The 14,868-nt window shown below is 39.7% G+C and overlaps 1 protein-coding gene across 1 annotated transcript in view; it reads right to left on the bottom strand.

Moving 5' to 3' along the window:
- LOC105756545 (collagen alpha-5(VI) chain) overlaps positions 1-14,868 on the bottom strand; it is a 111,931-nt gene that overhangs the window by 33,351 nt on the left and 63,712 nt on the right. The window contains 5 exon segments of the mRNA XM_023736027.1: positions 2,681-2,771; positions 5,450-6,103; positions 6,652-6,745; positions 11,762-12,249; positions 14,423-14,434. Coding sequence (XP_023591795.1) covers positions 2,681-2,771; positions 5,450-6,103; positions 6,652-6,745; positions 11,762-12,249; positions 14,423-14,434 — 1,339 coding nt within the window.

The raw sequence follows: 14,868 nt of genomic DNA, 5'->3' as shown, positions 1-14,868 counted from the left end.
TGAATAATAGTTTCATTAACTGGTTTTCCTTGTAGATGTATGGATATTATCCTGTCATTGACAGTGTTGTACTTCAGGATAGATCTTGAAATGTTCTTTTTAACAATGAATGTGATGCTGCTCCTCTTCAATTTTGTCATTCCTGGCATAGTGGACGATATGATTGTCCAATTCAAAATGACCAGTACCAGTCCATTTCAGCTCACTAATGCCTAGGATATCAATCTTCAAGCATTTCATTTTGGACACCTTCCAATTTTCCTAGATTCATACTTCGTGCGTTCCACATTCTGATTATTGATGGATTTGAAGCTGCTGCTTCTCATTTTGAGTTGTGCCACATCAGCAAATAAAGGTCCCAAAAACTTTACTCCATCGACATTATTAAGGTCAACTCTACTTTGAGGAGGCAGCTCTTCCCCAGTCATAATTTGAATGCCTTCCAACGTGAAGGACTCATCTTCTGGCACTAAATCAGACAGTATTCCGTGGCTATTCATAACGTTTTCATTGGCCAATTTTTTTTAGAAGTAGATCGCCAGGTCCTTCTTACTAGTCTGTCTTAGTCTGCAAGCTCCACTGAAACCTATCCACTACGGGTGACCCTGCTGGTATTTGAATTACTGGTAGCATATCTTCCAGCATCACAGCAACACACTAGCCACCATAGTATGACAAACTGACAGATAAGAAGAATACAGAATTTTCCTTGGACTGCAAGAAGAACGAACAAATCTGTCTTGGAAGAAATACAGCCAAGATGCTCCTTAGAAGTGAGGATCTTGAGACTTCATCTCACGTACTTTGCATACGTTATCAGGAGGAACCAGTCCCTGAAAAAGGACATCATGCTTGGTAAAGTAAAAGGTCAGTGAAAAAGAGGAAGATTCCCAAGGAGATGGATTGACACAGTGGCTGCAACAATGGGCTCAAACATAGCAAAGGTTGTGAGGATGATGCTGGACCAGGCAGTGTTTTGTTCTGTTGTACACAGGGCCGCTATGAGTTGGAACTGACACAATGGCACCTAACAACAACAACAAGAACATCCACTGCTGTTGGGAATGTAAACTGGTATAATCATAGTGGAAAACAGTATGGTGATTTCTCGAAAAATTAAAAATAGAATTACCGTATGACTCAGCAATTCCACTCCTAGGTAGGGGCCTAAAAGCAATGACACAAACAGACATAGGTACACCTAGCAAAAAGGTGGAAATAACCCAAATGCCTATCGGCAGATGACTGGATAAACAAATGTGGTACATACATACAATGGAATACTACTTAGCCTTAAAGAAAAATGAAGTCCTGATACATGCTTTAACATGGATGAACCTCGAAGACATGCTGAGTGAAATAAATCAATCTTAAAAGGACACATAGTGTATGATGTCACTTACAAGAAATGAGAAGAATGGTTAATTATATAAAGACAAATTGTTACTGGTAGTTACCCGGGACAGGGATGGGGAGTGCAGGGAAGAAAAGGGGATATCACTCATTGGGAAGCAGTGAATTTTTGTCTGTGGTGATGGGAAAATTGGCATAAACTAAGGGCAGTGGTTACACAATCAAACTAATGTGTCTGTTACATTAAGCTGCACACCAGGAGAGACAAAGGGGATGGGCAAATTGGCAAATAAAGTGTTTTATATAATTTTCTACTACAATAGCAGCCAAAACAAACAAACAAGTCTGCACCTGTTGATACTACTTAGGTACAACAAAACACTTCATGGGGTTAGTTTTCTTGGTTCGAAGGTTTACGGTCATAGCTTTGCGGGTCTATCCGGTCAATTGGCCTAACGTTTTTAGAATTTCTGTTCCACCTCCTAGTTCGGTGAGTAGCACCTGGGGTCTTAAAATCTTGTGAGTGGACACCCAAGATACAACAATTGTTCTTTATTTGCCTGGAACAGCAGAGGAAGAAGGAGACCCAGGAATCAGGAAGGAAATGGACTGCAGGTTTAATTACCTCCATAAACTACTATCTCCATTATCATGAGACCAGAAGAAATGGATGGTGCCTGGCTACAGTTACTGAATGTTTTGATCAAGGACCCAACACAGATGGATCCTGATCAAAAGGAAGAAAAGCATGGAACAGAACTTCAAACTCTTGTTGAGACCAGACTTACTGGATCCATTGAAAAATGGGAAATGAAGCTGAGGTGAGATGAGGCTAAATCGTGGGTTCTACTCTGGGGTAGGAGTCCCTGGGTGGTACAACCAGTTAAGCACTTGACTACTAACCAAAAAGTTGGCAGTTTGAACCCATCCAGAGGCACCTCAGAAGAAAGGCCTGGCTATCTACTTCTGAAAAAATCAGCCGTTGAAAACCTCATGGAGCACAATTCTACTTTGGCACACATGGGGTCAGCATGAGTTAGAATTGACTGAATGGCTACCTTTTTTTTTTTTTAAATTTTATTTTTGGATAAATAGGAATATAGAATTTCTGAGGAAAACATGAATTTAAATGAAAAATTGTAATAAAGCTTAAGATGATGTTATAAAAACATCAAGTCAGAAAACTTGCTTGATATGAAACTTTTGCTAGGGAAAATGCAGCCTTTATTTTAGAGACCTTGTTAGCTTCCTCAACCTGATAACCTGTCATCAGTTATACACTCGTCAATTAGCAGTCACATATAAATATAAGAGCTTTTCAACTCACTGGAGGTGGCCATTTTGAAAATCCTTTCCTTCTGAATTGATGAGTTTATAGGCGTCCTCAAGCATTGGTGGTGGATACTGATTAAATTCTCCTATTGAGAGAGCAAAGTTATCATTAGATTTTTAAACTGGAAATTGTACTTGTTAGGTAAAGAGAACCCTGACAGGAATCCTTTTAGAAGCAACAACTGTCACTAAAATATTTCAGTATAATTTGGCTGATGTGAAAACAGCAAATGGTAGCAACTAGAAATAACACTCAAAACTTGATTTTAGAGCTTTTTAGCAGACAAAGAAATTACCAGGGTCACAGAGGAAATAGACCTCCTCAAATTGTTCATTTAATGGTTAATGATGATGCAGGGACATATGATTTCATATGCTCAGACCAACATAATCGAAGGGAAATTTTATTCTGATTCTCTAAAGCTTTTGCATGCAAACTTATGCTACTACTGGATCAAACATAGAAAAAGTAATGTTTTATTATATCATGCTCTTTTGTGCTTCTATACCAATTAACACTGATTTCATAGGAGGAGAAGAATCACAGAAAGATTTTCAGCTTACAGGTCTGAATAGTATGCCATTTTATTCCCTCGTGATGTTGTTCTGTAAGCTGTGGAGTATTGAGAAGTGTATCATTTTTTTCCTCATTTAATGAAAATGAACCGTTTTTAGTTAGAGGAGGCCTTTGGCCATTGAACAACTCAAGACTTCAGGAAAACATCTCAGAGAAATTCTGTGGTCTTACAGTTATCATATTTCTCTGACTTAAGATGCATTTACTATTATTTTTTCTTTTCCCTATGTCTCTGAAATGAGAATATGACTTCTAATCAATTGCATTCAACACTTGCTGTTAGTAAGGCAGGAACTCTGATGTAGTTGTCATTGCCTGTGCATGCAGAAACATCAGAAGTGCCAGCAACAACACTTGTAAAACTGGGGTGGGCAATTTGGAAAAAATTCCCAGAAGTATTAGTAGGGAAGTCTTTTGATCTCTATGAAGCAGGTGGTTGTGGGAAGGCAGTGACTCAGATGTGTTTGGCAACAATCTTCTGTTGGGAGTCAAAAGCAAGCTAGTGCTACTTATTTGCAAAACCACATAAGAGCCCAGCATCACCAGCTTTGAGTTATTTTTTAATCTTAAAAATGCTGCATCAGTAGCCATCTTGATGACACAAAGAACAATATTTCATAGAAAAAAGTGGATATTGATGATTCTGAGTCAAAAAGTAGTTCACAAGTGTCAAATTCTAAACAAAAAAAATTGTTTTAGAAATGTCTCAATCTATTTCACATGTATTTTCCTTTTTATGTATGCACAAAAATGACATATTCAGTCTAAGTTTAAAAAAGATCAATTGCTATAAAATAAAAACACTAATAGAAAAGTTTGTAGCAAAATTCATTGAAGGCATTTTTTTCTTCCTTTGTGCATAAAATAATGGTGCATCTTACAATTGAGGGCATCTTAGATTTAATGAAATACAGTAGCATTGCCAAGAGGGCAATTATTGGATTCTCCAATTGCATATGAGTCACAAGAAAAGGTGGAACTCACTCTGCAATGAAGAGTGAACCCTCAAGATATTCTCATTGTGGTGATGTTGGGGGATTCCTTGAACACCAGGACAACTTTTGCATTCTAGCGTGGTAGGATTGGTTTCTGAAGAATCTAGCTCTAAACCTGTCAGATTCTTGGAAAGGTTCAGTTCTGATTCTGCGGGATCTTCTAGAGCAGAGTTTCTCGTCCTCAGCATTATTGACATCTGGACTGGTGAGGGGCTGGCATGCTCATTGTAGCAGCATCCATCCAATGCCAGTAGTATCTCCTAGTTGTGACAATCCAACCAAAATGCCTCCAGACATTGCCAGATGTCCCCTGCGGGGAAAAGTCACCCCTGGTTGAGAACCACTGTTCTAGAAGAGCATTTCTCAAAAACCATTTGTGGTGAAAGGCAATGTATTTTTATTTCTAACCCTTTGCAGACTGATATTTCTGGCCAATACACTGTTCAATGAGGCAGAGTGCACTGCTCATGTACTTGTATATTGCAGCAATATCAAATTGCTTTAAAATTTTCTAGATGCTTGCTTTCAATCTCTCTTCTTTTCTCTTCACAGACCAGTAATAAACATTTTGTGGACTGACATCCATACATGGAGGATGCTTTATTTCGCACTGGCATAGAGCCTTACTACTCAAAGTGTGGTCCATGAACTAGCAGCATTGGCATAACTGGGGAGCTTGCTAGAAATGCAGAATCCCAGGGTCTACTCCAGACATCCTGAATCATGACCTGCATTTTAATCAGATCCTAGGTGATCTGTATGCCCAGAGGAGCACAGGACTGTGTTGTCTTTACACACTCATACAAGTCTCCAAGGTGTGTCAAGGTTGGAAACAAACCCGGTGTAGCAGGTAAAGCTTTTATTTAAATTTAAATGCTCATCCTGGAGATCGTCTAAGAGCTGCTGGAATATCTTCAAGCTGAGAGAGTGTGGGTCAGGAGACCTCCAATCACTCTGCTTTCTCGTTCTGAGATTTTGGCTAAGGGAATCGACCATGGAAACGTCTCACCACATTATGACCAACATAGGTAAAAACAGGGTATATCCAAGATATGTCCTATTCTCCACCCTCATCTCACCGTCTAAGTCATGTATCTGGATTAGCTGTAGATGCAAAGATAAATTAGGTTATCAACACTACTAACAAACATCATCTTCTTATTAAATAAAGAGGAACAACTAAATGACTTACGTCTGACTGAGTATACAAATGGCTTAATAAACTTCACAATATAATCCAGATCTGGTTTATGAATCCTCCCAAGCTGTACCAGATGGTGTTCAAGTGGGTAGCTGGCTAAATCCTCCATGTCGTCCTTATGTGTAGAACCGAGGGAAATCACAGATATGATATAGCATTGACACTTGGCCCTCAGAGCCATCTTCTTCAAGAATTCCTTTCTCTCAAGATTTTTTCCAGCTGAGACCACAAAGATGACCTTGTATTTTCTTAGGTTAGGTGTTCCTGGAAAGAGATTCTTCATGGTCCACAGTAGGGCATGGCCAATGGTGGCTTCTCCATGCAGCTGTTGGAGGGAATCCTGGATGTACCTCTTCATTAGGATTCGGTTGTTATAACTTGTAAACTCAAACTCTGTTTTCACTGTACTCTTCTGTCTTCTATCCCAAGGAGAATAGCTCAGCAAGGCAATCCTATCACCAGAGTCTGAAGCTGAAGGGTCTGAAGCAATGTCAAAGTTGTCAAGCATTGAGCTTACCAATGCCTTCATGGCCTTAAACTCATCATTTGCTATATTTTGAGAATTGTCTAAGAGGAAGGCCACATCCATGTATGAATTTTCAGGTAAAAAAATCTCTTTGATGCAAGTCTCTGGAAAACATTTATCTGAAAACACACAGAGAGATTCATTGTTTCAATGTTGGCACAACAAAACACTGTTGTTTGAGATCTTCAGATTATTCAGTGACTAATTACCAATAATTAATAATCTGATCAATAGCTCTTCAATCTCACAACATTTCAGTTAATAAAAAGTTTTCAATGTTCCAATATTTCTGTGGCCATTAGAAGACAATTGGGAATTTCACTGGTGAAAGAAGATATAGGTACCATGTATACCTGAAGTCTACAAGTCATTTCCAAACTCATGTAAAATATAGTCTCAAAATTTTTGAGGTTTTTGATACAAACCACCAAATTGGCCCCCCAAAAGATATATCAATGGGAATAATCTTCTAAACCAACTTTTAATTTCTTAGGAAACTCTACACCCTATGGAAACTGAAACCCTGACATATGATATTGGGAAACTAGAAAATCGAAAATGGAATCTACAATTAAAAATATAAATCTTTGATAAAGCCAGAGTCAATAACTCACCAAAAAGGCGTTTAAGCTTTTCAGCACAATAGTATTCTTCTCATTAGTCTTACCATAGCAAAGTGAACACTGGCAGAATCTTTCTAATGGATCATAGTCCCCATCTGGTGGAATTGGAATCACTTGAAATGTTCCAGTGTTGTCAAACTGCATTGAAAAAGAAGTAGAGGCTTGTTTGCTCTAACAATGATTAGGAAGCCACTGTGCACCTATTGTAAGGATTAGTTTGAAAAGCACCCAATTAATCACCATTATCTGGCATTATAGCCCTATGTTCTATTCTATGCACACACACACACACACACACACACACACACACACACACACACACGTGCGCGCGTGCACGCACGCACTATCCCCCTTTAATCCTGAAAATAACCCAAAGAAATATGTAAAACAGGCCTTAACACCCTCATTTTATGATACAAAAACTACCATAAGATAACCTGAGCAGATTCACAGACTGAAGCTAGAAGTAGGATTTTCTGACTCCTGTTTTCAATACATTTTCAAGCCTGCAATTCTACACTGAATTTTTTACATCCTTCCAATCATGCACCAACTTCTGAAGTTGGGCTCTGCAGAAATGTCACAACCATAAGTTTTCTTTGGCCTCTTCAAACAGTGACCCCCACCTATCTCCACCTCAACCACGTTGTCTAGAAGAAGGCACATCTTTCAGATGTCAAGTGGACTTCCAATCACGGATTCAATGAAAAGTCTACTTCAAAAGGCAGCAGACAGAAAATACTAAGTCTATTCAAATACTTGTTAGTACACTGCTTGATTGCCATCTCTTTCTTGATTACTCCTTTGCTTTAATACTCACCGAAATGGGCAATATATAGCATTCAGTGAGTCAGTTACTATTTAGTGGGCATTTACTCTGTGTGAGGCACCATGCAAGACAGATACTTTTATTACAATGAAAGAAATCTATCATTCCCAGGTGGTGGTGAGGGTATCTCTCAACCCACATAGATGCTCATGCTTTTTTTCTTCTCTCCCTGGGGAAATTAAAGGATTAGAAAAGCCACACACTTCCCTTTTCTGTAAAGTGCTCAGTGAGCATTTGGAAATATTTAAAATCATTCCAGTCTTATGCTTAGAAAGTATTTACTGTACTGCTACTCTTTTTTATGAAATTGGCTGCTCTGGGGTGTTATTTTGGTTTTGGCCTTGTTGGTCCCCCATGTAAATACTGAATGGTGACTTAGCAAATCAGAAAGTTTATTCACAGAAGTGATGCTCTTCACTCATTCATTCATTTGTTCAACAAATATTTATTTCAATGAAATATTTATTTCATTGCCTACAATGTTATCAACACTATTCTAGATGCTGAGAATACAGAAATGAACAAAACAAACAAAATCCCTACCTTCCTAGAGCTTGCATTCTAGTGGGGAGAGACATATCATAAACATAATAAATAAGTAAATCATCTAGCATATTGGGTTTTTATAGAAAAAAATAATAAAGTGGGGCATCATGGATTGAATCATGTCCCCCAAAGATATCTGTCAACTTGGCTGGGTCATGATTTCTAGTATTGTATGATGTACCATTCTGTAATCTTATGTGATTTCCTTATGTGTTGTAAACTCAATCACTATGATGTAATAATATAGATTAGCAGCAGTTATGCTGATGATGTCTACGAGATTGGATAATGTCTTACGCCAATCTCTTTTGAGATATAAAAGAAAGAAGCGAGCAGAGACACATGGGAACCTCATACCACCAAGAAAGCAGTGCCAAGAGCAGAGCACATCCTTTGGACCCGAGGTTCCTGTGCAGAGAAGCTCCCAGATCAAGGGAAGATTGATAACATGGACCTTCCTCCAGAGCTGAGAGAGAAAGCCTTCCCCTGGAGCTGACACCCTGAATTTGGGCTTGTGGCCTACTCGACTGTGAGAGAATAAACTTCTCTTTGTCAAAGCCATCAACTTGTGGTATTTCTGTTAGAGCAGCATTAGATGACTAAGACATGGGGTAATAGAGATGGGAAGTGCTGGGGGTGAAACTTTAAATAGAGCTCACTGAGAAAATATCAGCCATAACTCAAAGGTGGAGGAGGTGGGAGCCCTATCTGGGGCAAATGTTTCAGGCACAGGGAAGAGTCAGGGCAAAGGCTCTGGGGAAGCAATGACAGGTAGTGAGGACAGCAAATATAGATCCTTTTTTTTTTTTTTTCCCTAGAAGATCTGATATGGGGTAACCAAGAAATGGGGCAGTAGCTGAAGTGAAAAGTTGGACCAAAAAAAGTTTTTTTGTTTTTAAATTTTTCTGACTGGAATGATTCAGTAGAGAGGGAAAAATTGATCTGTAGTAGACAGTAAGCTGATTCCAGTAACAATACAACTCTAACATGTTAGGGGATTTTGTCCAACATCATAAGAGAAAAGATCAGGGTGTAAAATTTTTTAATGTCTATTCTATAGAGAAAATCAGATGTATACAGGTTCAACTTGCTTGAACTTTAGAAATTTTAGAAATCTGTAGAACATCAGTAGGACATTTTAATTTAAGTTCTAGTTGAGGCAGGGTCCAGAGATAAACAAATTTTAAATGAGGCAAAGTATTTTAAAGAAGGATTGCCAAAGAAGTAGTAAAAAAAAATGATGAAAGCGTTATGGGCTGACAATTTCACAAGAAAATAAAAATGACCAATAAACATATGAAAAAATGTTTAACCTCACAAAGAAATGTGGATCAAAACAACAACAGTAGGTTAAACCCCCAGAGTATGGCCCCCAGACACCCTTTTAGCTCAGTGGTGAAGTTATCTCCAAGGTTCACCGTTCAGCCTGGGAGTCGACAGCCCCGTAAAACCAAGTGAGACTAACGAGGTACAGTAGTCCAGTGACAAGGGCCAGAAGGCAGAAGGGGACAAGGAAGCTGGTGATAGGGAACCCAAGGCTGAGTAAGGATATTGCTGATGTGTTGTGAGATTGTTAACCGTTGTCATCGGGCAACATTTGTAGTAACTGTTAAATGAGAAACTTTTGTTCTGTAAGTCTTCATCTTAAGTGAGAATAACAGCACAATTGGAAGAGCGTAGTCAATGTCACTGAACTGTGCATGTAGAAATTTTTGAAATGGTGTATCTTTGGCTATGTGTATTTTCACCAAAAAAAAAAAAGGTTGAGAATTTAGAGGGTTGACATGTTGTGGGGTTGTTAACCAATGTCATAAAACAATATGTGTACTACTGTTTCATAAGAAACTATTTGTTCTGTAAGCCTTCACCTGAAGTACAATAAAAAAAAAAAAAAAGACAACAGTAGGATGCTCTTATTTATCCATCAGGTCGGCAAAAATTTAAAAAGCATGATAGATAAAGTCCAGTGTTGGTAAGTATGTGGGGAAACAGACACTCTTAGTCCCCAAGGGTGGTAAGCTTCATGCGTTCAGGGCCCAGGCAGCAAGCACTTGATGAAGAGGATGGAGAAGAGAAAGAGGAGAGAGGCCAGGCCGGGTGAGGAGGAGATCCTGAGTGGAGAAGAGCATAGTGACAGTGATGCATAAAAAATGATTAAAGGGAGCGTTGTTCAAGCATGATCCATGACCAGAACCAATGTGTGGTGTTATTATCTGTCAACAGCAGAGGTCGGAAGAAGTGGACAGCTTCTTAGGTCAGTTACTCTGCAGAGAGATGGTGCAAATTAAAAAGTATTTATTAACCAAGAGTGGCTGGAGGCTCTTTTCCATTTATGATTCAGAGGAGTTTTGGCATGGTCCAACAAATAAGGGATTGAACTTGATACCCTATTCAGCCTTTGCCTATTCTGTAATTTGATGCAGCGCTCAGAGCTCAAATGCCATTTGTTTCTCCAGGGAGCAAAATCAGGGAGGCAGAAACATTTCAAAGAGAAACTGAAAACCACGAGACTTTCTACAATCCTTTTTGTCGGGCTCTATTGTGACTCTCCCTGTGGTACCTGTTTCCAAACAATTTTTTGAATGTGTCGGGAGCAGATTAATTCTCCCCATGCTTTAGAGGGCATTTTCTTCTTTTTACAGAAGAAAAATACGTCTTAGTATGAAAATTGATCTTTATAACTCCTTGGATAACATGAGGGCTTTGGCCAGCTCCAGGGGCATGTATTTCATGGGTAATCAGATTATAATAGTAGATGGAGAGATTCTTAACTTTTTTGTGGGGGAAGGAGAGCATAGATCCCATTAAGAATCTGTGGGTCTAAAAAGCAGAGGGCCCTCTTTTGGGAAAAATGTTCATATACACCAAATGTTTTGCACAACTTCAGCGGCTCAAAGATCTCCTGAACTTCACCTATTGCATGATAAGGCCAACTTGTTAATGAGCTACAGCAAGCAGTTGACAAATCTGAGACCAGGTCAGCAGAGGGCTGGCAGAGCACCCCATTCGTGGCCCTTTATACAAGACCAACCTGAGTTTGGATCTTGATTTAGCCACTTACTAACTGTGCAAAATTGGATGAGTCACTTGAACTCTCTGGGTCTCAGTTTCCTCATCTGTGAAATGGAGATAACTGCATTCAGTTCAGAGGGTTGTGAGGATATATGACATGTATGTAGAGCTCTTGGGATAGTTCCTTGTACAGGCAGGAGCTGAGCAATTGTGGCTGCTATTATTATTAACCACTCTTATTATTAGCTATTGTAGTCCATGGACCCTGGTGGTATAGTGGTTAAGAGCTTGGCTGCTAACCAAAGTGTTGGCAGTTTGAACCCACCAGCCGTTTCTTGGAAACTCTATGGGGCAGTTCTACTCTGTCCTATAGGGTTGCTATGAGTCGGAATCACCCGGATGGCAACGAGTTTGGTTTTTGTTTGGCATCAATTCAAGGTCCCTGGGCGGCACAACGGCTTGTGTTCGGCTACTAACAGGTTGGCAGTTCAAATCTACCTAGCTGTGCCACGAAAGGAAGGCCTAGTGATCTACTTCTGTAAGATTAAAGTCATTGAGAACCCTACAGAGTGCACTTCTACTCTAACACAACTGAGGTCCCCATGAGTCAGAATTGACTCGATGGCAATGGATTCTTTGGTTTGGCAACAATACAGCTATAAAAACTGAAAAGGTGATCAAAAGGCCCCATATCTCCCCCTAGTCCCATCCTTCCCTACCAATACCACGCCCTTAAAAATAAAGAAATTGCCAAGGAAAGTTCTTACCCCAAAAGCCTCATCAAGGAAAACTCTTCCATTAAAAGTGAAGACTGTTGGACTGATATCAAGGGCGCTAAACTCCATGGTGGCTGTGAAGATGGGCGACTTGCTGGCTGCTTGGCCAACGCTAAAAAACACAGCAACTCTCCTCACATTGGCTCCTGCATATGTCTGCTTGAATACATTCCGGGCCACAAACCTCATCGCATGGCCAATGTCTTGGGCCTGTGCGGGGATTCGATATTTTACTCGAGAAAGAAGTTGGAGGAGTTGCTTCTTGCTATGATAGTCGGACCAACGGATGAGATAGCTGGTGTCTGAGTCATAGGAAACCACAACAACTCTTGCTCCCACAGGACAATTATTTTTCCTGATCTTCAAGTCATTGACAATGGAAGTGATGATGTCCCTTGTTTTATTAAAGCTCTGTTCTGTGATGTCGTAGGACTGGTCCAGGGCAAATACCAGCTCTGTTGGATACACTGGACACCTTTCTACAAAAATGAAAAGTAGAAGTATCAAGTTATTTCAATAGATCAAAGCCTCTCCCAGATCTCCCATTGAGCTCGCACCAAAGTCTAGGAAAATCCAAGCGTTTCATCCAGTTCTAGAACTAGAGGTTCCCATGTACAAAGGAAGGAAAGGAATCTGTTTTGTAAACTTGAAGCTGTTACGTTAAGTGCAGAGCTTGGCATTTGGCTATATAATGGGAAATTGCAGGGACTTTGGGGCTGGTGGAACAGATCTGTATCCTGACTGGGGTGGTGGTTACATAAATCTAGGCATGTGTTAAAACTCAGACCTATGCACACACACAAAATGTGGATTTTACTGTGTGTAAATTTTAAAAAAGAAAAAGGGAAATTATATTTTATTGGGGGAATTTGGAAAATCCACTTCCTCCAAAAATCTTCAGAAACGAAGTGGTAGTCAGCTGGAAGATGTTTATCTACTTATGCAACAAATGTTTACTGAGTATTTACCATATGAAACACAGAGTGACACACACCGTGAGATATTGCAAATATGAGTCAAAAGCAAGTCGGCCCTCAGGGAACTTAAATTGGGGAGGATCATTATAATATAAGGTGTAGAGTGGTTGGGCCTCTGGATGAGGATTCAAGGGACTAAGAGGCTATTTACAACCAGGGATTATCTCGGGAGGCTTCATGAAAGCCAGCTGTTGAAGGAAAGCCATGGTTTCATTCCAGGAGGAAGGGAGCCATGATCTATCATAAAAATGGGACTGTCTGCAATTCCTAACTCTACGCTAATAGTCTTATGACAACCGAACTTTAAGCACTTCATAGAGAATCTGACCTGTGTATCATATTGAACCTAACATAACCTAACTTGTTTAAACTCTGAACACAGGAAGAGAAAAAAGATTTTTTTTTTAAAAAAAAAAGCACCTCATATATGCAGTCTGTTCTATTACCCACAAACTAGTGAAGTCCCAAAGCACCTTAAACTCAAAATCTCCCATACCTCAACCACTGCTCTCAGTAATAGAAGTAGAGAGGAATTATTGATGTGTTTTGAATCAAGAAATTTTACTGTAGGTATATGTAAAAATGTAAAATGAATACTGAACAGTAGAGTAAGGAGAACGAAGTATTCCTTATTTCTTAGACCACCATTAAAAATAACTGGTGAAGTGGGAGACAAGCATCTTTGAGACTGACTTATCATCACAGGTTCTCCTAGAAGGGAAGAACTTAATCCTATTTGCTTTTATTCTCCTGCTACCCCAGTGTCAAGGAGCCCTGGTGGCATAGTGGTTAAGTGCTCAGCTGTTAACCAAAAGGTCGGCCTTTTGAACCCACCAGCCACTCCACGAGAGAAAAAACCTGGTTATCTGCTTCCGTAAAGATTACAGCCTTAGAAACCCTATGGGGCAGTTCTACTCTGTCCTATGGAGTCGCTATGAGTCAGAATGGCAACAGGTTCCTTGGTGGCCAGCAGGTTACCTGATAAATTCAAATCCATGAAGTTTTTCATTGAGCTTTTTTTTTTTTTTAATTCCTTAATTAAAGTGAATGGCTCCATACTTCGGAACAAGCTACAAGACCCTGAGGGTTTAATTCACAGGCCTCTAGGAGACCAGGAGCTCTTGAAATTGACATAACCAGCTTCAATAGCCATGCCATCCAAAACATCTAGGGCACCATGCAACACTGCAGTCTAGCCCCTGGGGAGACCATCATGGGCAGGGTAAGGTTTACGAGTGGTTGACACTTGGTGAGATGAAAGGTGTAAACAGAGGTTCCAGGGAGGAAAGGAAACATCAGTTATCCAAGAAGCCAGTGTCAATGGGTTCAGCAGCAAACAGAGCAACTGAATGAGGACCAGTCATCAAGAATCCTGTTCACTGAATTCCCAGTAACACAAGGCCTCTTCTGTAAAGAAACTGAGTTGTAAACCATGGCAGGAAATAGAAAACACCACAGTGTAAAGAGGTCAGGGACTGGGGGTCACCACTGGCTTTCACCATCAGGTTGAGACGTAAACAAACAATGACATTAACAGTTATATTCAAAAGACAGCTGTGTTCACAGAGAATAAAGAAGTCTTTCTTCTAGACGAGGTAAGGGTTTCTTTCAAAGGGTTCTTGTCAGAAAGCCATACTTACTTCAGCAAGAAACACAGTATGGTAAGAATACTCACCTTTCCAACAAGCTACAAAAAGGAGAGAGAAAGAGAGAAGAGTCAGTTACATTTTTGAAACACAAACTAAAAATAATTCAAAAAATAAAATTTCAACAAAGCTTAATATTTGGTTTGCCTCTAATAGCAAATGAGGCAAATCCTAAATTACAGCAGTCCAGGTTAAAGGACTGAGAATGCTTTTAAATTGTGAACCTTCTTGACCTGTTCCCCTTGTGAGCCACTGCCAGCCAACTTCAGCAGAACTTTGCTTGAAATCGGAAACATTGATCGCTTGTCTTGGAAACAGAAGAGGTGAGCCTCTGATTAAATGGCAAGACAGCTAAAATTCAATGTTTTGTCTCTCCACTCATAGCCTTCTGAGAGTCGTTCAGGAACACGAGGCTAAAATATGGGGTCTTATTTTCTTCCCTAATGAACACCTTGGGAATCTATTTTCTTGAAAA

Source organism: Trichechus manatus, unplaced genomic scaffold, assembly GCF_000243295.1.
Source record: "Trichechus manatus latirostris isolate Lorelei unplaced genomic scaffold, TriManLat1.0 scaffold00084, whole genome shotgun sequence".
NCBI classification, from domain to species: domain Eukaryota; kingdom Metazoa; phylum Chordata; class Mammalia; order Sirenia; family Trichechidae; genus Trichechus; species Trichechus manatus.
The sequence above is the reverse complement of the archived record's forward strand: the minus strand, read 5'-3'. Positions and strand labels throughout refer to the sequence as shown.